At 37.8% G+C, this 24,053-nt stretch overlaps 1 protein-coding gene across 24 annotated transcripts in view; it reads right to left on the bottom strand.

Annotated features, from left to right (window-relative positions):
- Nucleotides 1-24,053, bottom strand: part of FAM49B (family with sequence similarity 49 member B) — a 167,259-nt gene that overhangs the window by 28,677 nt on the left and 114,529 nt on the right. For 12 of the 24 annotated variants that reach the window (XM_021088605.1, XM_021088611.1, XM_021088607.1 and 9 more), the window contains 1 exon segment: nucleotides 4,906-4,988. The exons of 4 other annotated variants lie outside the window; for them this stretch is intronic. In XM_021088605.1, coding sequence (XP_020944264.1) covers nucleotides 4,906-4,978 — 73 coding nt within the window. In that variant the 5' untranslated portion in view covers nucleotides 4,979-4,988. 24 annotated transcript variants of the gene reach the window in all.

The raw sequence follows: 24,053 nt of genomic DNA, 5'->3' as shown, positions 1-24,053 counted from the left end.
CATATGGAATCGTGAAACTATAGACATAACATCAATAGTAGACACATATCATAGTTTGAATTCATGAAGTGGGAATTCATGACAAAGGACAATATTTTGACTATTATATGTTAAGAGATATTTGTGAAGTTTGAGAATACTAAATAAACTGTTTTTTGGGTGTGGTGACTAGTTATTAACAGAAAAATATGACACTGAGAATTACACACAAAAGAAATATTATCAAGTAGACTTAAATAGACCTTGGAAGTGGTTAATAATTATTAAAGGTTTAGTAAGTACCAAGAAATTTAAAAATAAAGGAGAAGATTCCAGTTTCCCCTAAGGGCAGAAAAAATACCCAGCACCACACTTATTAAACATTTTTTAGACTGTCACAGGAAAGTCACATTTATAATTTTGAAAGCTGCTGAAGACTGCTGTAGAAATGAAGACAAACAGAAAAGAGCAGACAGGTAAGCACTACTTTACTGAGAGCAAGTCATGCAAAAGGGTGAAATACTAAGGAGGGGAGAAGACTGTATAAAACAAAGCATTTTTTTCCAAAAATGGTATCATATAATGCAACCAAGACTTGTCACTTTGATTTTTCATAGCAAAAAATGAAAAATTTTATCACTCGAGGAAAAATGTATCACTTAGCTAACTAACAAAAGGACATTCATTTGATTGCAAAACGCATCTTCTATCAAGAGTAGGTATAGTGATTATTCATCGAGCTTAGTTTTAAAAGCTGTTCAAGGGAAACTGAAGTGTGCTTCAGTTGCTCTTACTAAAGGTAAAATTAATTATTTTACTTATAATTTCATACCAGTTTCCTACAGAAGAATCACTGAAAATAATTTTAGCAATTTTGGTACAAAAGGAGGCAAAGATCAGCTACAAAAGGAAAAAAAATTGAAAAGTGACATAAAAGTTTTAATTGTGACAAGGGGTCTTTCTGCTTTAATCTTGCATTCATTTATTCAGTAAATATTTAAAAATTTGATCTCCGCAAGTTACATCGAGGCAGGGCCCTCAACGTATTGTACACACCACTTAACAGCATGTAAACTCAGCACCTAGATTTTCCATAATAAGTACTTCTGAAGGAGCATGAGTTAAAGAAGGCTATTACTCATTTTAATCTCTAAACAGATATAATCCTACATCACTTTAGAAAAATAAATGTAAGAAAGTGCCACCGGAATAGATATTTCAAAGTACAGGACAAAAGCAATTGAAAATATACAAGAGATAAAGTGGAAAAACGAAGTTAGACTAAGAGATTGGATATTATCAATAGTTTTTTAAAATGGGGGGGGGGCAGGAGGAACAGGTAACACAAAAGACACAAGAATCAGAGGAAATGTATGACTAAATGGAGAGGTATTATAACAAAAAAATCAGAGAAGGCAGGATTCTATTTCTCACAGACAACCACCTCCACTTATTTTGATCTACCCAGAGCTAAGTAAATCAAGGTGACCTACTGAAGACTGAACTTCTGGGATTACAAAGCACTATGCTAATGCTGGGAAGTGACATAAGTCAGTCTCTTTTCTTCTACAAAATAATTTAGTGAACTAACAAACATAGCAGTTAGGTAAAGAGGCTGTACAGGTTCAGTGCTTTTTGAATGCTGTCATCAACATAACTGCCACCAAATTTTATGGGGCAATTCTGGGTTTACATCTTTTTTTTTTCTTCTCCTGTTTAAGGCCAGAAGGGCAGCATATGGAAATTCCCAGGCTAGGGGTCTAATTGGAGCTGTAGCCACCAGCGGACGCCACAGCCACGGCAATGCCAGATCTGAGCTGCATCTGTGACCTATATAACACAGCTCATGGCAACGCCAGATCCCTAACCTGCTGACTGAGGCCAAGGATGGAACCGGCATCCTCATGGATACTAGTTGGGCTCATTACCAGTGGGCCACAATGGGAACTCCCTGGGTTTACATCTTAATTAACAATTATTCTTAAAATCATACAGGTAAAATTTGTTTTAAGAAAAAGATCCTCTTTCTAGTACTTTGAATAGATAACATTATGTTTCACTGAACACAGAATGTCATTTCACACCTTAAGGTTTTTTATATGTTGTTTCTTCTTTCTACATTCTTTCCTAAATTCATCCTCCACAATCCAACTCAAATGTCACCCTAGGAATGTCTGCCACCATGCCCAATCTACCCATAGCTAAGATAAATTACCCCCCTTCTTGACCTACACTTGAATAATATAAACTATGTAAATAATTAGCCTGCATTTCTACCTAATCTGCTGGATTGAGAGCTCTCCAAAGGGAAGGGGTGCATCTTAGCTATCTTTGCATCCCCAGTACCTACTGGCTGGCACAGAGTAGGCAAGCTGAACGGAAGTGAAAACCAGTGTGTGTGTGTGTGTGTGTGTGTGTGTGTGTGTGTGTGTGTGCGCCGTGCGCACGCACAGGAGGGGATAATGGTCTACTTTAAAGACAGTCCTCATCTTATAAACTACAGGATTTCCTCAAACCACGCTTTAAAAGCACTAGAATAGTTACTTTTCATACAGCTTGATGCGAAATGCCAGTGTATCTATCTAGTATGAAGTTATTTCTATAGTTTCTATAGCCCAACCATGGAGATGCACTGAACTAGACTTAACTAGAATGGTGGGAATAGCAAAACTAAAGTATTCTAATAACTTAATGTTACTGTTCTAGAAATAAAACAATGAAGTACTAAATACTGTTTAAGAAAAGAATATTACTTTATTCTCAGTAATCATAATGAACTGGCAAATCAACTGTGTGGCAAATCTGAACCTGGTGTAAGAGTTTAAAGAGAGGAACAGTTCCAAGAGGTCACTACAGTAGCCTAATGATAAAATACATTAACAAATGCATATCTCTAAAAAGGAGACAAATATGCAAATGGATAGGAGATAAAATTGATTAAAAGGACTCTGTTAGAGTCAAAAGAAAACATTTAAAAATCTAAGAATTAACTACGGACAAATTCTGGCCTAGTTTGCAGTTTGTTTTCACAAAATTTCATTTACAGTAAACCAGTACATCAAAAGTTCTACACTGGCTGATATAAGTAACAAATATTTTCAAATGTATATCTGCCTTTAAGAAGTTAAATACTTTATATGTAGTTCTTTGTTGTTGGTTATTACTGTTGTTAGCCATTTTAGCCTTTTCCTGCTACTAAACCAGCTATTTAAATTTTAAGGAGAATGATCCAAACTCCCACAGATTAGAAAATCAAGACCAAGTAATATTTTTAAAACGACAGTAAACTCATGCCTCTCACTTGACCACAACATAATGCTAGGTTTATAAAAAGATCAAGTGCCAAGTCTTGAACAAGATCTTGACTGTATCAAAGCCAAGATTCTGCAAATGTAAGGAATTTGAGACAAAGAGTAAAAAGGAGACAGAATAGCAGAAAAATATACAAGAGCAAGTTTGAAACAGATGCAAATAAACTAAAATATAGCTCTAATGTAAGTTGCCTCATCTGAAAGAATAATCATCAAGTAAGCAATCTGCTCAACATCCCCAAGCTGATTAAAATCCATGCTAAACATGCATTTAAAACAGCATTGTTAAATTGTTGAGAAGGGTCAAGAAAACTAATATTCATTCAATAACATCTTCCCCTAAATACCAAACAGTATGGTCCCCATACTGACATCACTACTCTGCTAGCCTGCATGCAGTACCCAGACTGTAACCAAACAGTTACAGGAATGTAGTAAAAGTAGAAAAACATCAGAGACCACAAATTATCCCATCAAATGGAGATGTTACAAATTAATGTGCTCATATGGCCTAGTTCTTTAGAAAAAATACAAATTATTCTTAAAATAGAATACACTATATAATATCATATAAACTAAATTGAAGTTGATGGAAAAATGTAATGTCTCTTTAGGGATTTGTTTTCAGGGATTTGTTTGTTTTAAAAACCAGAAAAGGTATTAAATTTTAAGCATTTCAAAAACTATTCAAATGGTTTAATCTCAGATAAAAAATGCAAGGGATCACATGACTTACAAACTAAAGGCTATCTCTTCACCCTTTCCTAACAATTTTCTAATCATCGGTTAAAATAGCAACATTCACACTAAAACACCAACGTAATATCATTGTTCTCAATTTGACAACCAGACAAGCTAAAGCAACACTGACAGCCAAAAAAGCAACAGCTTTTCAACATGCACGGGGGTCAATGACACTTACCTGCCACTCTTAGACCATATTACAATAGGTCATGCAACATAAAACAAACAGAAGGCAAATTACTTAAAGGTCTGTGAACCCATTATTTTTCTTTTTATTTAGTTAGAAAAAATGAATTCCTGAAAAAAATACATATAATGAATTTAACTTTTCAAATTAATTATTTGCAAAGATTAAATAATTAAGGTTCACACTTACCTTTTAATATTATGCCCAAATTACTGAGCTTTGAATGGCCTTCATGAACAGATTTTATATTTAAAATACTTCAATAGGTACATAGAGTAATTGAAACCTAGTCAATTTTTCTCAACTGCAATACATTTTTCCTGAAATACTGCTTCTATTTAACAAGTCTTGAAGTAGCACTTGTCCTTTCCACCAAAATTTTTTCATAAAAATGTTTTCATTCAAGAATCTCAAATGTTTTCATTAGCAATCTCAAATTATAAAATAATGTCCAAGAGATCTGAATCTCTTACAAAAATTCAAGTAAAAACATTTTATCACAATTTAATTTATAAAATATGACTTCCAGTTCTAGAAGGCACCAGAAATTTTACTCAAACAATTCATAGCTCAGTCATGCAAAGCAAAAGTTAAGAAGATGGCAAAGTGGAAACATTCATTTAGTGCAAGACAAACGCAGTCTACTGCAGGCAAAGAGAAATAGATATAAAATCATCTTCTCACTTTCAAAATCAAGGAAAAAATTTGGCCCCTGCTCAAGGTCTGTGCATGTCAAAACTTTAAGAAGATTCCCCATGTTAAGGTACCTGTCAAGACAAGAATGAGAAAAGAGAAAATATCCCTTTATAAAAAAGAACATCTGAAATTTACTTTAAAAAAAAAAAAATTGTAACAGGGAAAATGTTCATTAGGCCATGAATTCGTCCTTCAGGTTACCCAGACTGCGCTCTGGCAGACAGCAAACCAGGTTCTCAAGGTGCTGATATGGAGGACCTAGAGGTGAAATGCAGTTTTCCTGTACACAATGGCATAACTGTTGTTCTAATTCTTCTCAAAATTCTCCCAAAACAAGTTTCATTAATGGCCTTATAATGAAAAATTCTTTAAGTATTCCAATAGTGCTAGTATTCTGAAAAAGAAACTTCTGATCAGGAATTACTCACATGTAATCTTGTTTAGTATTGCATTGAACAACAATTTATTTCAAAGCCGAATATTAAGAGTTTTGGCCACAGCTCACCTTTGCATTTCATCTTAAAATAGGAGAATATTAAGCTATTTCCTATATACCATTAAATAACTCATATATTTCTAACCAAATTTGGGTTATCAATAATTTGTGGAGGTTATTTAAAGTATTGATTCTGGATATGCAGCACAACTGATTTTTTATAAAATTATCAGGATTATAAGCAAACGGATTGGCGGGCATAGTCACTAAGGCATACTATTAGAATGTTCATCATAAGGCTACTTGCTTCATGGACTAATGAAAGGACAGCACTGGCTACAGACTCAACATGATTTTAGCAAATGGAGAAACTAAAGAATTATACATATGATGGTGATGTTTGCCTACAATTAAGGAAAAAGTCATGCAAAACTGTTTGATCCCCATATTTTATTAACAAATATCCTGGCTGGCCTTCACTGTGGTGTGAGTATAATTAATCTTCCACCTTTACCATTATACACCAGCTGTGAAGGGCTAAGAGACTTACTTTCAAAGTCCAAGAAAAAATGTGCTGCATTGTGGTCTATGTCCCTGGTTAGCACCTTAATGAGATTACCCATGCCAGCAAACCTAAAAATAAAAATGGCAACATCATTTAGTTCCAGTAAAAAAATTTTAAGCAGAGGCCTGGGATTCGGCAAAGGCTGGCTTGCTCATAATTACCAACAGGTGCAGGTTTATATGCTCCTGACATTGAAAATTTGGAACAACAAAAGCACATTTGGCTCTGAGTTTACAGCTCTTGTCTCTCTTTTCCACATATCAAAAAAGTTACATACGGCAAAATTAGAAAAAAAGATTCGATTTTTACATAAAACTTGCAATAGTTACGTTTGATTAATATCTATGCTAGTGTTACTCATTTAAAATGTTTGAGGAATATATTCTCAATTTAAATTAACATCAAAAATAGACTTCTCAAATAAGTAAATACTGAGATTATAATTTTTAAATAATAGGGATAGTTTCCTTCTTTGAGGAATCAAATCCTATCAGGAATATAAGAAAGACAATATTCAAACCACACTTAACCATTAAAGACTAAAGGGAGATATCAATTAACGACCCATTTAAAAATTGTTACCACACAAAACCCAGTATTTTTCACATCTTCTATACTCCTGAGATGAATCAAACCTTTTATTATTTAACTCACAAGCTGATCATTCAACAATATCAACTGTACGCATGGTATGTAACTTAGAAGTTAACATAGCAAACACACACAAAGCCATCAATTATCACAACTTCTAAGTTTGTAAAAGAAAAATAATGCATTGGTATAAATCTTGCCCAAGAATTTGCCATGACTCAGTGAGGATGAAGGTGGAAGGGGGGGGTCAGGAACATCCAGGAAACAGGAAACAAGGCTCAAACCCTGCAGTTGCAATAACTACAGAGAAGGCAGACTATGACATCACAGGTACCCCAGGCCCTCACCCAACCTCCATACTTTTTATCCAAACATGGAACTGCTGGTTAAGTATAAATGAAACAAAATACTAAAGTAATAATATATTTTTTTTAATCAATGAAAGAAAATAGTTTATCACTCACCCCTATTACAAGAAGTCTGAAAAGAGTGAGCACTTCTGGCCACCTGTGCTGGCCCCCTTCTGCCACCTACTCTCCGGACAACGGCCAATGTTCCTAACTTTAAGCTTCCCAAAGAGGAAATAACAGTTTATGTATAAGAGTTATTTGCTTTAAAGATCAAAATCTGAGGGACTGACACATACTTCTTAGAAATGTTAAAAGCAACCTAATTTATTCACAAATATGGTTAATACTAAATGATCACCTCTCTTTTAAATCAATATGTTCCCTATGGGAGAGGTAGGGATCTATCTTATTTTTGATATTTAAATCTCCATTACACAGAATTTCACTGCAAAGATTTTCTATAACATTTTATACAGGTGGATTAGCTGAGATTAAAACTAAAAGGGAAATATTTCATTTTAATTATTCTTATACACTATAAAAAGTGTAATAATTCCAAACTTTCATATATAAGGAAAACATAAGCATTTTCCCAAAATTATCACATCCAAATAATTGCATCAAATTGGTTACTAAATTTATTCAATAAATTTTTAAAGGAACCATTTGGGAAAAAAAGAATATTTCACAGCTTCAATTTTTAAGAGTTTTCAAATATACACACATACACAGAATATCTGTTTCCAAACCTATATAAATTCTCTCACTAACAAGAACTAAGACCAAATATACAAAGGATTACCTAGTGGTATCAAACTCCAATCACAGATGGAAAATCAGTGTGAGAAAGGGCTGTAATTGTCTTTGAGGAAAAGGCAGCACACTATTTGGTGTTACAAGAGTTTATTAGTCATGGAATCAAACTAAAATTCCAACTCTAGATAAATAGCTGTTTGCCCTTGAGAATGCTAGATAACCTCTCTGGGAGTCTTCTCTTCCACCAATAAAACACACATTTCATAGTAATCATGTTAAAAGGTCATAATGAGAGTTCAATGAGATAAAATACTGACTTAATAGCACCATGTAGGGAGTTCCCGTCATGGCACAGTGGTTAATGAATCCGACTAGAAACCATGAGGTTGCGGGTTCAATCCCTGGCCTTGCTCAGTGGGTTAAGGATCTGGTGTTGCCATGTGGTGTAGGTTGCAGACTCGGCTCAGATCCCGCGTTGCTGTGGTTCTGGTGTAGGCTGGCAGCTACAGCTCTGATTAGACTCCTAGCCTGGGAACCCCCATATGCCATGGGAGCAGCCCTAGAAAAGGCAAAAAGACCAAAAAAAAAAAAAAAAAAAAAAAAAAATAGCACCATGTACGCCACATAGAAAGCATTCAATAAAAATGTTGGCTATTACTATATCCCCCCAAATCACAAAATAACTTAAAAAATAATAATGGCTCTATTTCTTTTAATACAAAACAGAGTCTTCAATCTGACAATGAATTTCAATGTTATAAAGCAGAGGAAGTCATAAAACCCATATTTAGGCCACTTTCGTTAAGAATATTGTTGAAATGCTGTCTTAAATTCGTCCTCTGAGACCCCCATCAGGTACAGGAGGGAAGGATTTAAGTGTCCTTACCTTTGCACTTGGATGCACACAGTTGAACTTCAGAGAAAATGATGTAACTAGTCAAGTTTGTCTGGTCCATTTTCCTACCTCTCCTGCAAATTTCTTCCACTATTTAGTCCTTCTTTCAAGGCATCCCAGCCTAATGGGACCCTAACACCCCGCACCCTGTATCATACTTGGTCTTACCTATTGCCTCTTCACAAGTCCTCAAAGACTCAAAATTTTTTTTACCTTTTCATCCCAAACACTGACTCTTAATTAGAAAATGGCCCAGTTTATCTAATACAGGTTTCTCAACTTCAGCACTACTAACTAACATTGGGGCTGGGTGACTGTTCTGTTGAGAGGCGTCTACCTCACACTGTAAGATCTTCAGCAGCATTCTGGGCCTCTACACACTAGATGCTGGGAGTAACCCACCACACAAGGTGTGACAATCAGAAACGATTCTGGATGTCACTAAATGTCTCCTCAGGGGCAGAATCGCCCCAAGCTGAGAGCCGCTGATGTGGTAAAAATGCAGTCTAATGGAGAAGGCACCTCTATCCCACAAAACACACAAGAAAGATGCTGTGGAGGCAACCCATGTCATGTGTGTTTCTTTGAACAAAAACTCATGGAATTTTTCAAAGGTCTGAAAACAGTTATAATATTATCACAGTTGTCATAGCTTTTTACAATAATACACAAAAAAATTTAAACCATTTCCTTGTTGTCTTGCATAGTTTAACTCTTCAGCCAAAACCAAAACAAACCCTCTCCATTCCCTCAGTGTCTGATTTCAACAAATATGACACATGGCATACGTCATAAGGGCTACTTGTCCGTTCTGGTAGGTACCAGACCACATGGATTCAAACTCCCTAGCTCTGCCATCTCCTTGTGACTTTAGTCAAGTTTCTTAACTTCTCCATACTTCCATCTTCTCATCGAAAAATGTGTATAATAATTATAATATCCACTGCAGAGGGTTCATGAAATCATTAAATGGGGTAATACAAGCAAAAGGGTACAGTTCCCAGCAATAAATCTATCAGTATGGCCCTCGCTAGAGCAACCCGACTGACCGAGGATCTGCAGCCAGCAGCAGCACCTCTGCATGAGACGCTTTGCAGCGTGTGGCAGCCTCATCCTCTGCCCTAGAGTGAGCCACTCTGTCACAAAAACAGGAAGCCAACAGGCAGTGGAGAGTCACAGAAAGTGTCCTAACATCCTTAATTTTTGATTCCATTTGTTTCTGAGTTTCAGCTGCCATTTCCCTCAGTTTAGTTGCTAGATTTTTACATCTGGTTATAAGATATCCTAATTTCTTTGAATCAATTTTTTTACCTTTCAGCTGAGTGGGGCTTCTGTCATTTTCATTTAAAGAGTTCTGCCTAGTATGATTTCTAAATTTCAGATGAATATTACTATTCTGATACAAAAATATATTATGATACAAAATATATAAGAGATTTTCCAGATTATATAACACTTGGTCCCAAATAATGATATATTTTAGAGATACTATTTCAAAGTAAATAATAAATATTATAATTTAGAATAATAAACTTGCAATCAGAATTTGGGAGGAAAAAGCTAAAGATTTACTTTTTATTGTAATCCTTGGATTTAAACTAAATATTATAAATATTTACCAAATAAACATTTAATACACAGAAGTCACATATAGTTTACTTCAAGTGCGTGTGATATTTCTGGTAGAACCTTGTGACTATGTGCTCTTAGGTTACTTTGTTTCAAAGCTGTTGGCTTATCTGGAAAGGAACACATTCTTGCTGGCCCTGGTCTGTGGAATGTATTTCTGAGCTCACAGAGGCACTTAATAAACACATCACACCATTTTCCCACAAAACATCTGAAAAGACGTTTCCTTAATTAGAATAACAGAAGCCACTAGAAACACAACTGCACGGCACAGGAGTTCCCGGCTCCCACCCTATTCCCTGCTTCTCTGTGCAGCAAGACCCCTTAAGAATTGCCTGTGCTCATTGTCTTTTATTCCTCTCCTTCCACCCTCTGTTAAGCCCCCTCCACCTGGCTTTTGCCCAATCCCTACCACCAAAGTGCTCTGGCAAGGTCATCCAACAACACCCATGGTGATTTCCAATGGTCAGTTCTAAAGTCCCCATCCTTTGGAATGGATAAGCAACGAGATCCCGCTGTAGAGCACTGGGAACTGTATCTAGCCACTTATGATGGAGCATGATAATGTGAGAAAAAGAATGTATACATGTATGTCTGACTGGGTCACCTTGCTGTATAGTAGAAAACTGACAGAACACTGTAAACCAGCTCTGATGGAAAAAATAAAAACCATTAAAAAAAAAAAAAAAAAAAAGAGCCCCCATTCTACTTTACCCATCAGAAGCATCTGACGTAACTGACACTCCTCCCTCTTCAATTCACCTTTCTCATTAGCTTCAAGGATGCCCTGTCTCACCTCCTTTACTGCAATACCAGCGTGGTTCTTGCCACCATCACCTCTTTTCAGGATTACTTCAAATGCCTCCTAACTGCTTCTACCTTTGCCTCCTACTACAGACTCTCATTAGAAGAGGCAAAGCAATATTTTAAAAATATAAATATTTTTATATTTATATAAATCCTTTCTCCACGCAAAAACACGCAATGGCTTACTCACACGATCAGAATAAAATCCAAACTCCTTAGCAGGTCTCACAAAACCCCACATGGTCTGTGCCTAACTCACTCTGGTCTCCTTGCCCCTCATGCTCCACAGCAGCCTGTTGCAGCTTCTTTAGCTCAGCAAGAGTTCTCTCTCCTGGGAGCCTCTGTAGCTGCTTTTCCTGGGCTTGGGATGCTCCGTCCACAGACCTTTAAATGACAAGCTACTGCACTTCATGCAGGTTGGGGCTTCAGTGAGACCACCTCAGGGAGCGCGCCCTTCCCCAGTCCATCCATGACACCACTTCCTCACTACCCTCTACCAAACCAATGCTTATCTCCAAGTGGCACATATTCATTCCTCTGCTTATCAGTTTACTCTGTCTTCTACTACAACGTCAACTTTGAGGAGACAGGAGCTTTGGTCTATACACTGTTCTATCCCCAGCACCCAGAGCAATGCCTGGGTTGTTGTAAGCAGTAATAAATATTTGTTGAATAACTGCATGATTAAAAACACACACACACACGGAGCTCCCCTTGTGGGAGAGTGGAAACGAATCCAACCAGGCACCATGAGGTTGCCGGTTCAATCCCTGACCTCACTCGGTAGGTTAGGTTAAAGATCTGGCATTGCCGTGAGCTGTGGTGTAGGTCACAGATGCAGCTTGGATTCTGCATTGCTGTGGCCGTGGTGTAGGCCAGCAGCTGTAGCTCCAATTAGCCCCTAGCCTGGGAACCTCCATATGCCGAGGGTGCAACCCTAATAAGCAAAAACAAACAACCCCCCCCCACACACAGGAGTTCCCGTTGTGGCTCAGAGGTAACAAACCCAGCTAGTATCCAAGAGGATGCAGATTTGATCCTTGGCCTCGCTCACCGGGTTAAGGATCTGGTGTTGCCATGAGCTGTGGTGGTCACAGATGTGGCTCGGATCTAGCATTGCTGTGGCTGTGGTAGGCCAGCGGCTACAGCTCTGATTCAACCCCCAGCCTGGGAACTTCCATATGCTGCAGGAGCAATCCTAAAAAGACAAAAATAAATAAATGAAAAAAAAAAACATACACACAGAAAATAAAACTTTGTAAGATTACAGGAGCATTCCAAGGAGGAGAGAAGACCAAAATAAATACTGACAACTGAAGGCTCTGAGTTGGGGGAAAAAAAAGTCTGAGAATTTAGGAAGAGCTCACTGCCTTTCCAGTCAAGTAACTGAAGACAGTCCTTCCCTGCCCCAGTAAAAGCCATTAATCTTATATATGATTAAAAACTTCTGAAATGTTAACTCTTAAGGAAACAAAATGACAAACGCTGTGAATATTAAGAAAATTACAATTTGCCAAGATAACTTGGGAACAACATTCCATCCTCCCACTGCCATAAATACTGCTCCGAAACACAAATAAGAATGGAAACTAGCCTACATCATAATTCTGATCCTGTAGAGCACTCGCAAAATTAAAGAAAGTAAGTTTTAAAATGTGGGTTTAAATTTTAATTTCCTTTAGTCCATATGTCCTCCAAGAATCTTCTGAGAAAAATTTAAAAGCAGAGTGTCAGAATTCCCGTCGTGGCGCAGTGGTCAACGAATCCGACTAGGAACCATGAGGTTGCATGATCGATCCCTGGCCTTGCTCAGTGGGTTAAGGATCCAGTGTTGCCATGACCTGTGGTTTAGGTCGCATATGTGACTCGGATCCCGAGTTGCTGTGGCTCTGGCGTCAGCTGGCGGCTACAGCTCCGATTAGACCCCTAGCCTGGGAACTTCTATATGCCTTGTGTGCAGCCCTAGAAAATGAAAAAAAAAAAAAAGCAGAGTGTCAATTCTGCCTCTTCAAAATTTTAAAAGGACAAACTCTAAAATCAAGCCAATATCCATGATCACCTTCAACCAGGTAACTGAATAAAGAATGCAAAGAAATATGAAGTGTTACAGGAAAAAGAAGATACCAAAACATACTTTGTTCTCTCTTAATAAAACTTCAAAACAATAGATTTCACAAGAATACTTTTAATACAAACCTACTGTTTCCAATTTATGGTGACTAAAAATGTGAATGTGAAAAAAAAAAAAACCAAACAGTCCCTGGAAACCAGCTGTTTTTAGTCTTGATGACAAAGAATTTCTTACATTTATCCAAGTTCTGAATCCTAGGCAAGAAGGTCTTCTAGTAAACATAATACCATACATTCTTTTTTTTGAATTACATTCTTTTTTTTTTCTTTTTCCTTTTTTAGGGCCGAAACTGCAGCATATAGAAGTTCTCAGGCTAGGTGTTGAATTGGAGCTGCAGCTGTTGGCCTACACTACATAGCCACTGCAACACCACATCCAAGCCACATCTGTGACCTATGCTGCAGCTTGCAACAACACCGGATCCTTAACCCACTGAGAGAGGCCAGGGATCGAACACAACCTCACAGACACTAGGTTGTGTTCTTAACCTGCTGAGCCACAACAGGAACTCCCTGAATTACATTCTGTTATGCATAAAATATTACTGAGAATTAAATAAGCTATTTACCTTAGAGACATTCAGACCCATAGAAAAACTGAAAGTCTTTAAAACTGACAAGATGGTGGATTAATCTGGAATTCAACTATGCTTTTGCGTTACTTGTCTACCAAGAAAGTTCTGGTTCTCATACATGTACCATGACTCTGAAGCAGTATCAACAGAGTAGGAAATGAGTAATGAAAAATATGATACAATGTTCACTGGCAATGGAACACATATGATGAAGGCCAGTAGTAATTAAAGAATCCCAGGTTTATGCTTATGTTCACACTCTTTAGTTGCGTATTCAGAAACTGTAACACAATGTAATATAACAAAATGTAGTATTTTGCATAAGCAAAAAAACAGTGAAGTGCTTTAATAATTCTCCTTCCAAAGATAAACTACGAGACACAGAAAAGATTCGGAATCACTTTGTCATGTATTTAACCAAGTAGTTATTACATGCTTAAAAATCCACTTTAGCATAAAAAGTATTAATATTCTACTCTGAAGACAATAATGCCAACAGCAAAACAAAAAAAAAGAAAGAAAATCACTAATATCTTTCAGAGAAAGTAATTCACCTAGAATCTGCTGCAGAAAGAATCCAACTGATGTGCTCTCAGAGAGCAATTACAGAAATATTTTATGACACATGCTAAAAAGATTCTTCTGATCAATCTACTAGACAGAAAATGCTGTGGGTGAGTGAAAAGGTGAAGGAGGAACTCACACGGCTTTGCCATCCCGAAAGCCAGTTACTGACCTCCAGGGCCACGTTTTTAGGTCTCAAAGTTAAGGATAAGCATTTCTCAAGTGATTACATAAAGCAGGAAGTTCAGGCTAAAATAGTAGAAACTTCAAAATAATTCAAAAGATCTCAACAATCTCACTTAGCATGTCTGCCTCTGAAAATAATTCAGGCACCATTTTCTTCAAACACTGCACGAAGCACAGTCTGGTTTGTAGAACTGCTCCTAAACTGCAACATAACCATTTGAAAGCCAAATTCCATTTAATATTGCAAATGAACAGCAGTGGTGACTCCAGAACTCATCTAGAGGCTGACAACAGTGCAAGAATGAAAAAATTTTCAATATGTTAAACTTTCAAAAAATTATTATAATAACATAATAATTAAATTTTGATCATTTTCAGATTTATTAATGTATCTCAGAAGTTTAGCCTATGATTTTCATCTTTGGCTTTAGCTGAATATTGATTATTGGCCAAATGTACATTTGGTGTACCTCTGATACAAGCACATCAAGACAATATTCAACACAGGTCAGAATAAATATTCGATACCTTATGAATTTACTTAATGACTGGAAATAGGTGGGATCCAATAGTATTTCTTTGAAGGATTGGTTAGGTACACAATAATTTAAAGGAAAGGTATAATCACAATTCCTTCTTAGCTTCTGACATGGCTGCAACTCACATTAGGAACACAGCAGTCAGTTAATGGTATCAAACATACTAATTTTATGTAGGAAGCTGAAAACTTCTAATAGCTGAGTGTCAGCATAATAGAGAGAAATAAACAACTCAGGCAAGTCTGTAACAATCATCCTGATATGCTATCTGCTCTCCCAATTGCACTGCAAACACACATCACACCCTAACTTTGCACCTACTTCTCCACTTTCCTCCCCTCCTTTCTTTCCAACAAAATAAGCTACCACCAGAATTTTCTGTTCTAACACAATGCAATGATTGGCCACAAATACCTGTTCATTAAATGGCATAACCAAGATTCCCCTTCTGCTCTTGCCCTTCTGTTTTCTGATCTTTTTTGAGCCTTATGCAGAACCTGAGTTCCCAGGACTTCCACTCACCCCTGACACCTGCTTCCACTGAACTTGCAAAGCAGAAACAGCGTTTTCTCTGGGACTCTAGGTTCACAGAGCTTGCTTTCCCTCCTGCCTGTACCCCTAGAGCATGAGGTATTCAAGAACAAAAACTCTCAGGGGAAGTATGAAAACACTGCTATTGTACTTAAGTCAACATGGATAAATTAATGCCAAGGAGTCAAAGAGGTGGACTGTGATGGTAATTTTCCTATTTCTCACACCCCTAAGCCTATCCTTCTATAATCTGTTTTGTGATATGGGGACAAAGAAGCTGTTAAGCATATTTTCTAGACCACTTTGTCAGCTGATTTCTCATTATATTCCATCAACGGAAGTTACTACAAGGAAATTGGAAGGTGGGAAGAAAGAAAGTCCTTCTTTCTGTTTTTCAAGTCCTGTCAGCATTTCCTGTGAGCAAAAGCCAGCTATGGCTCCAAGATGCAGCTTCTTGCGGAACTCCTAGCAACAGTGCAGTGCCTGGCCCCCTTCAGAGGTCTAAGCTTCCAGTCTTCTTCCTTCTAGTACCTAAGTTCTGCTTAATCCACCTCTTGTCCTTTGTTCCTCCAGCTTTAGAAGTGATGACTATTTCTGGTCACCACCAATATCTAAGTTATATCATGTGATATAATAAGAAATATATACTTGATTTTTATCCCTGGTTCCTAACACAGAGATCCTAAATCTCATGGGATTTCCTGGATAGCTGGAGCCTCTTGTTTTTGTTAGGTGACTCTTGCCAAGCCTTGAAGATGGGCGCGGTTACCATAAAGGCCAAGGCATGTCTGAAGGGTTGGAACTTTCAACCCCATCTCTTCACCTCAAGGGAGGGAAAAGGACTGCAGATTGAGTTGATCACCAGCAGCCAATGATTTACCATCTGTCATGCCTACACAGTGAAGCCTCCACTAAAAAACAAACAAACAAACAAAAACCCAAAAAACCCAAACAAACCATTAAAGGGTATGAGGAGCTTCCAGCTTGGTAAATGCATCCACATGCTGGAAGGGTGGCCCAGCCCAGCTCCATGGGGAGAGAAGCTCTTATGCTCAGGATACTTCCAGACCTCACCCTATGTACTATGTACATCTGGCTATTCACTTGTATTCTTTATAATGAGCTGGAAGGAGTAAGTAAAGTGTTTCCCGGAGTTCTGTGAGCTATTAGAGCAGATTACCGAACCTGAGGAGGGGGTCATGGGAACCTCCAATTCATAGCTGGCTGGTCAGAAGTAAAGGAGGCATGGGACCTGCGCCTGGCATCCAGAATGCAGGTAGTCTTGTGGGACTAAAGCCTTACTTAACCGGTGGGGTCTGTACTCACCCCACGTAGTAGAATCAATGAATTGTAAGACTCCTAGTTGGTGTCTGGAGAGTTGGAAAATTGACTGGTGTGGGGAAAAAAAACCCCGCACATTTGGAGTCAGAGGTGGTGTTGGAAAACAGTCCAGAACTGGTGTCAGAACTGTTATGAGTAAAAACACATTATCCTCTTTTTGCTCAGGCTTCCAACATTTGTGCAATTAAATCCATACATTAAATTTCCTGTTTTAAAATAGCTAGTAAGGTTTCTATATTCCTGGTTGAAATCTGACTTATACAGAGGAATGTAGAGAAAGTAGCTTAATCCTTAACTTTACCAAGACTATCTAATCTATCACCAACAAGGGATTAGTGTAGCTCTGAATAAAGTAATTCTTCTATTCTTCTTACTTTGCAAAATGTAAGGACTTTTGAAAGGGGAAGCAGGATTCAGGTATTCGTGGGTGCCCAGCTACAATATCATCATAGTAGTATGAAAACCTCAACATGAATCCCTAGCACATGTCAAGATCAATATATTTTGTAAGTCTAGTAAGCATGGAATTAAGTTACTTGCCATAAAGAAATGTGACATAAACAAACATTGAGATGCAAATTGGGAGACTTGTAGTTTTGACTCTATCACAAAATATGTGGCTTTACATAAGTTAGTTTACTTGTTAGTGTGAATCTCTCACATTGCTTCTATGATTCTACAAATGTTACATCTTTCCTAATGCTGACATCTAGTGGATACACTTAAATTTAGTATTTTAAAATGAAAAATCTTACTTAAGCTATTTTTAAATAAAAGCCTCACTAGGATGCCTAGCTATGTGCAATGACTATCATAAATTAGGAAACCAGTACTGCACCTTAAATGGGAGTGAACCACAATAAAGAGTATTACAGACTGTCATGGCATCTTTGAGTCTGATTCAGAGATTCCTAGCACTCACACTCTTCCATCCATCTAGCCATTAAAAATTAAACCACCAAGGCAAATTAGCTGCCTGAGTTGCAAATTTAGAAAAAGAAAGCAGAAAAAAATGCTTCCAGCTCTAATGTCCTGCATTCAGGTACAGGCAATACGTTATGAGAATGGCTAGTACAAAATTCTCAGTTTAGTAATTTAGGAGTGTACAGAATGTAAGTGATGGAAATACAGAGGTGGGGAGGGACCCAAACTCAAAATTACCTGTTTTACAAGGATTCATTAAGAAGGCTTCTCTTAAAAAAAAAAAAAGGGAGTTCCCGTCGTGGCGCAGTGGTTGGTGAATCCGACTAGGAACCATGAGGTTGCGGGTTTGATCCCTGCCCTTGCTCAGTGGGTTGGTGATCCGGCGTTGCCGTGAGCTGTGGTGTAGGTTGCAGAGGCGGCTTGGATCCTGCGTTGCTGTGGCTGTGGTGTAGGCCGGCAGCTGTAGCTCTGATTAGACCCCTAGCCTGGGAACCTCCATATGCCGAGGGAGAGAGGCCCAAGAAAAGGCAAAAAGACCAAAAAAAAAAAGACCATTGAACCAAAACAATATTCTGAATCTTTCTTAAGACTTAGCATTATTTTGAAATCAATGAAAAAATCATATACATCTCTACATGCAAAATATACATATTTAAAATGCAAAATAATGATAAACACAAAATTTAAGAAACTGGTTATCTCTGGCAAGGGGCAGGGCCATAGGACTGGGAAATTTCAGGGCTTAGGGAGTACTTTAGTCCCTCCATTTTTGGTGGCTTCATGGGAGTCTTGTATTTCTAAGCTTTTACATTCACATAAATGTATACATCTTTTTGTATGTATCAATAATTTGAAAAATTAAAAAATGTAGTCACTGATGCTCAGAAGACATGTGACTTATTCAAAGATGCCCAACAAAAAAAACCCTGAATTCAGGTGCATGACGGTCTATTAAATAAAAACCTTACCATAAAACCTTCAGTACTTCTGTATCTAGTGTTTACAGTGCCTAGTGGTGGCTGCTGCTGTGTTAAATCAAACAATCTTTCCTTAGCTCCTGTCTGCCAATCATTGTGACATTCTGAATATACAGCACTGAATCTACATGCAACTGGAAGAACCCAGACAAGACAGTATGGCATGCTTTCAAACAAAAGCAGGCAAATGACTCTGAACATAGAGGAAAGGGAACACGTAACCAAAGGCTTCCCAGAGGAGCTGATTCTTAATTCTTTATTGGGAAATAATTCCAACATTTAAAAATATCATATTCAATACTCTATCCCCAGTAATAACTTTTTGCCATGTTTTCTTCAGATGCCACTCAGTACAGTTAATCTCCCAACCTCCCTCTCCCCTTTCTTCTTTCCTCTCTTCCCCTGACCCCGCCATCTCCTAAGGTTCTCAGTGTCTTCAAGTCATGCTTCCCTTCCAAGTGTATTTTAAAATCTTTACTGCCAAGGTATGTATTCATAAACAATATAGTACTGTTTGCTTCTCAATTCGCATAAATGATGTACTGTCCACATTCCTTTAAAATTCACTTTGCTCACTCAATGCTGCTTTGAGAATTATCCATGTTCTGTCATTTTAGATGTCATACAATTCCACTATTCAAAGAAACCAGTTTATTTATTCATTTCTCTTCTGAAGGATAAAAAATTGTCATTTTTTCTCTATGAACAAATTATTCTTTATACACACTACATATACCTGTGCCCATGCACAAGAGTTTCCACAGAACAGCTATTTAAAAACTAGAGGGCACCTGTAACGCTATTATGACTGTGCCAAACTGCTCTCCAAAGTACCTCTACCAATTCACTGTTACACTAGGAAAAGATTTCCTCTCTCCTCTCCTCCAAAACCTCAAGCTTTAATTTTTAGATTGTAGAATATGTGATGTTTTAATTTGCATTTTCTTGATTACCAATAAAAATGCCTATTTCTTTGTTACCTATGCCTTTTATTTTTTGTCCACTGTCTCTCAGCCCCACACCTACCTTTGGAAACACCACCCCATACTGCTAGGGCCTGGAATCTGTAAGTGACACTCCCAAGAAGTCCTTGCCAGCTGGGTTCCTATTAGGTTATTTCAATAAAAGGACTAAAGGGAGAGAATAAGGTTGGGGAAAGAGAGAAACAGACTTTTTCTAGCCAGGACAGACCGGCAGTTGCTGTAGGAGCACTTCAGACAGGGTGGTTCGGGCAGCCAATGCCCTAATTAGAGGGGGAAGTCTGTGGGTCCAGTTGAGTGGTAGTAGGAGCTACACCCCATCTTTTCTGCTCCTCTATTCCTCCCCTCCTCCCTTTCGTTCTTCTTTATAACCAACCCTCCATATTAAACTCCCTTTGAAATACTCATAGTATGTTTTCCTAACTTGACCTGACTTCAACAGATGCACCACTCAGTTTTTTTCCCAACAGGGCTTTAGGACTTCTAAATAGGAGTTCTGAATACCAATCTTTTGATGCTTGTGTACATGGCAAATACTTTCTCCTTGTCTGTAATATGTCTTAACTTATGTTTATGGTGCCGTTTGTCACACGCAGTCCATTTTTTCCTATATTTTTTTTTCATTTTAAAGAAATTGTTGAGTATCTGTTAAATATTCCCCAATCTCACCACTGGGTTGCAAACTGCAATTTGGTTTTTCTGTTTTGTTTTTGGGTTTTTTTAAGATGTTTATTTTTTCTGCTATAGTTGATTTACAATGTTCTATCAATTTCTACTGTACAGCAAAGTGACCCAGTCATACATATATAGAGATACATTCTTTTTCTCACATTATCCTCCATCATGTTCTATCACAAGTACTCAGATATAGTTCCCCTGTGCTACACAGCAAGACCTCATTGCTTATCTACTCCAAATGCAATAGTTTGCATCTATTAACCCAAACTCCCACTCCATCCCACTCCCTCCTCTCATAATCCATTTTTAATCATGTCTTTATGCCCTGTGCTTATTGTTTAAGTAATGCTTCATCTTCAAAATTGCCTTAGCAATTCTTGGCCTTTATTCACTCATGTGATTGTCAAGTTCTACCAAAAAAAAAACCTGATGGGATTTATGATTTGATTTTGCATTAAAATATATAACATAATTGAGGCAAATTGCCATCTTTATAAAATATCAAGCATTTTTTCATTTCATCTATGAGTATGGTAGATTATAAAAATACATTTTCTAGTTCTAAATCATCCTTGCATTTCTGGGATCAGGTCTATTTGGTCATTTAAAGAAACATATATTCTGAGAGTTCTCTTGTGGCACTGTGGGTTAAGGACCCAGCATTGCCACTGCAGTGGCTGGGTCGCTGCTGTGGCTCAAGTTTGATCCCTGGCCTGTGAACTTTGATATGCTACAGGTGCAGCCAAAATAAATAAATAAATAAGATACATATATACACACATATATATACCTAAATTAAATATACATACACAGACACCTAAATTATATGTTTTATATATATATATATTTCTAAATTTGGTTTACTAATATTTCACTTTGGATTATTCCATAAAACTGACCAATAATTTTTCTCTCCATTCCTGTCTGGTTTTATCCTCTGATTTCAATATTTTACATATATATTTATATATTGGCTTTCTATTCTATAAAACAGTTTATAAAAGACAGAACAAATCAGTTTCTTGATGAGTTTTATGAGGAAGGTCTTCCAAACATCTTTTTCATCTTTGAAATTCTAGTCTCTGGTAGACATCCTACCATACAGTCACTAATCAGTAAACATTAGCTAAATTAATGAATGAATCAAAAGTCAAGTAAAGGAGTTCCCACTGTGACTCAGCAGGTTTGATTCCTGGCCTCATTCAGTGGGTTAAGGATCCAACATTGCTGTGAGCTACAGTGCAGGTCGCAAATGCAGCTTGGCTCTGGCTTTGCTGTGGTTACGGCATAGGCTGGCAGCAACAGCTCCGACTGAATCCCTAGCCTGGGAACTTCCAAATGCCGCAACAGCAGCCTTAAAAAAACAAAAGACAGGAGTTCCCATCGTGGCGCAGTGGTCAACGAATCCGACTAGGAACCATGAGGTTGTGGGTTCGATCCCTGGCCTTGCTCAGTGGGTTATGGATCCGGCATTGCTGTGAGCTGTGGTGTAGGTTGCAGATGCAGCTCGGATCTGACGTTGCTGTGGCTGTGGTGTAGGCTGGCGACTACAGCTCCGATTTGACCCCTAGCCTGGGAACCTCCATATGCCACAGGAGTGGCCTAAGAAATGGCAAAAAGACAAATAAAAATAAAAACATGTTTAAAAAAAAAAATCAAGTAGAAAAAGCTTCCTCATCAAAGAAATACAAACCTAAACTAAGTGTATCCCATAAAAGGTGTAGCTTTAGGTCAAATAAAACAACTGCATCTTTATAAAGTAGGGAGTAAGCTTATGAATTTGTTAGCCACTAAGGAATAATTCAAATGCAAGCTTAACAAAAGTTAAGAAACTCCATCAAAGGTAAGGTTGATGGGCAAAGGTTTACTGCTAACACATTAAAGCTGGCCTAGACAGCAATGATATTTTCCCACAATACTCTTCATCACCACTGAACTAATCTTCACTGGTATTTCTAATGTTCTTACACATTACAGCAATGAGAGCCAAAAGCCTTCAAATCCTGATCCTAAAACCCAACAGCCATCCTCAGAAATAGTGCTTTTTAATATACATTTTTGGGGGCATGGAGATTAAGGGCTACAAGAAGGTTCTTCTCTGCTACATGTAAACATTCCACCTCACTCTCCAGGAATGAGAGCCTCTGATTTCTCCCCCAGTCATCAAACTACAGCAGAAAGGGCAAGGAAGTTGGGCCTCTCTCATAGGTAAGGAGTCCTCACAGTAGCGGAAGGATAACATTTGTACCTGCCATCACTCTTTCCCCTCAGAGATTTCAGAGCAGGAAGCAGGACAGAGGAAAGCAGGAGACTTCTAAGCTCAAGGAAATCTGTCAGGATTTGGCACATAGGAATAATCCTCAATTCTAGTTACCATAGTATGATTGAAACAGTTAAGAAGTTATTAAAAACTGTTCTTCTACTTTCTTTCCCTGGTAATTTGAGTTAAAAGATAAAGTATTCTCAATCTACACATTCAATGCAATCCCTATCAAATTACCAAGTACATTTTTCACAGAACTCGATCAAAATATTTTACAGTTTGTTTGGAAGCACAAAAGACCCAGAATAGCCAAAGATATCCTGAAAAAGAAAAATGGAGCTGGAGGAATCAGGCTCCTGGACTTCAGACTATACTACAAAGCAACAATCCTCAAAATGGTACGGTACTGGCACAAAGACAAATATAGATCAGTGGAACAGGATAGAAAGCCCAGAATTAGAAGTTCCTGTCATGGCTCAGTGGTTAATGAATCCAACTAGGAACCATGAGGCCTTTCTCAGTGCGTTAAGGATCCGGTGTTGCCGTGAGCAGTGGTGTAGGTCGTAGACATGGCTCAGATCCCGCGTTGCTGTGGCTCTGGTGTAGGCCAGTGGCTACAGGTCCAATTCAACCCCTAGCCTGGGAACCTCCATATGCCGCAGGAGTGGCCCAAGAAAATGGCAAAAAGACAAAAAAAAAAAAAGCCCAGAATTAAACCCACGCACCTACAGCCAACTAATCTATGACAAAGGAGGCAAGAATATACAATGGAGAAAAGACAGCCTGTTCAATAAGTAGTGCTGGGAAAACTGGACAGCCACATGGAAAAGAATGAAATTAGAATACTCCCTAACACCATACACACACAAAAAAAAAACTCCAAATGGATTAAAGACCTAGAAATAAGACCAGACACTATAAAACTCTTAGAGGAAAACATAGGCCAAACACTCTTTGACATAAATGACAACAACATCTTCTCAGATAACCTCTTAGAGTAATGACAGTAAAAACAAAAATAAACAAGTGGAACCTAATTAAACTTAAAAGTTACTGCACAGCAAAGGAAACCCTAAACAAAATGAAAAGACAACCCACAGAATGGGAGAAAATCTTTGCAGGTGAATCAACTGACAAGGGATTCATCTCCAGCATTTATAAACACCTTCTGCAGCTCCATACCAAAAAAAAAACAAACAACCCCATCAAGAAATGGGTAGAAGATCTAAACAGACATACAGACGTATGTCTTCTTTGTTCTCCAAAACAAAGATGGCCAAAAAACACATGAAAAGATGTCAACATTACTCATTATAGAGAAATGGTACCACCTTACACCAGCCGGAAGGGCCATCATCAAAAAGTCTACAAATAATAAGTGCTGGAGAGGGTATGGAGAAAAAGGAACCCTATGACACT

Source organism: Sus scrofa, chromosome 4 (genome assembly GCF_000003025.6).
Source record: "Sus scrofa isolate TJ Tabasco breed Duroc chromosome 4, Sscrofa11.1, whole genome shotgun sequence".
Lineage (NCBI taxonomy): Eukaryota > Metazoa > Chordata > Mammalia > Artiodactyla > Suidae > Sus > Sus scrofa.
Note: the sequence above shows the minus strand (reverse complement) of the source record. Positions and strands in the feature narration are given on the sequence as shown.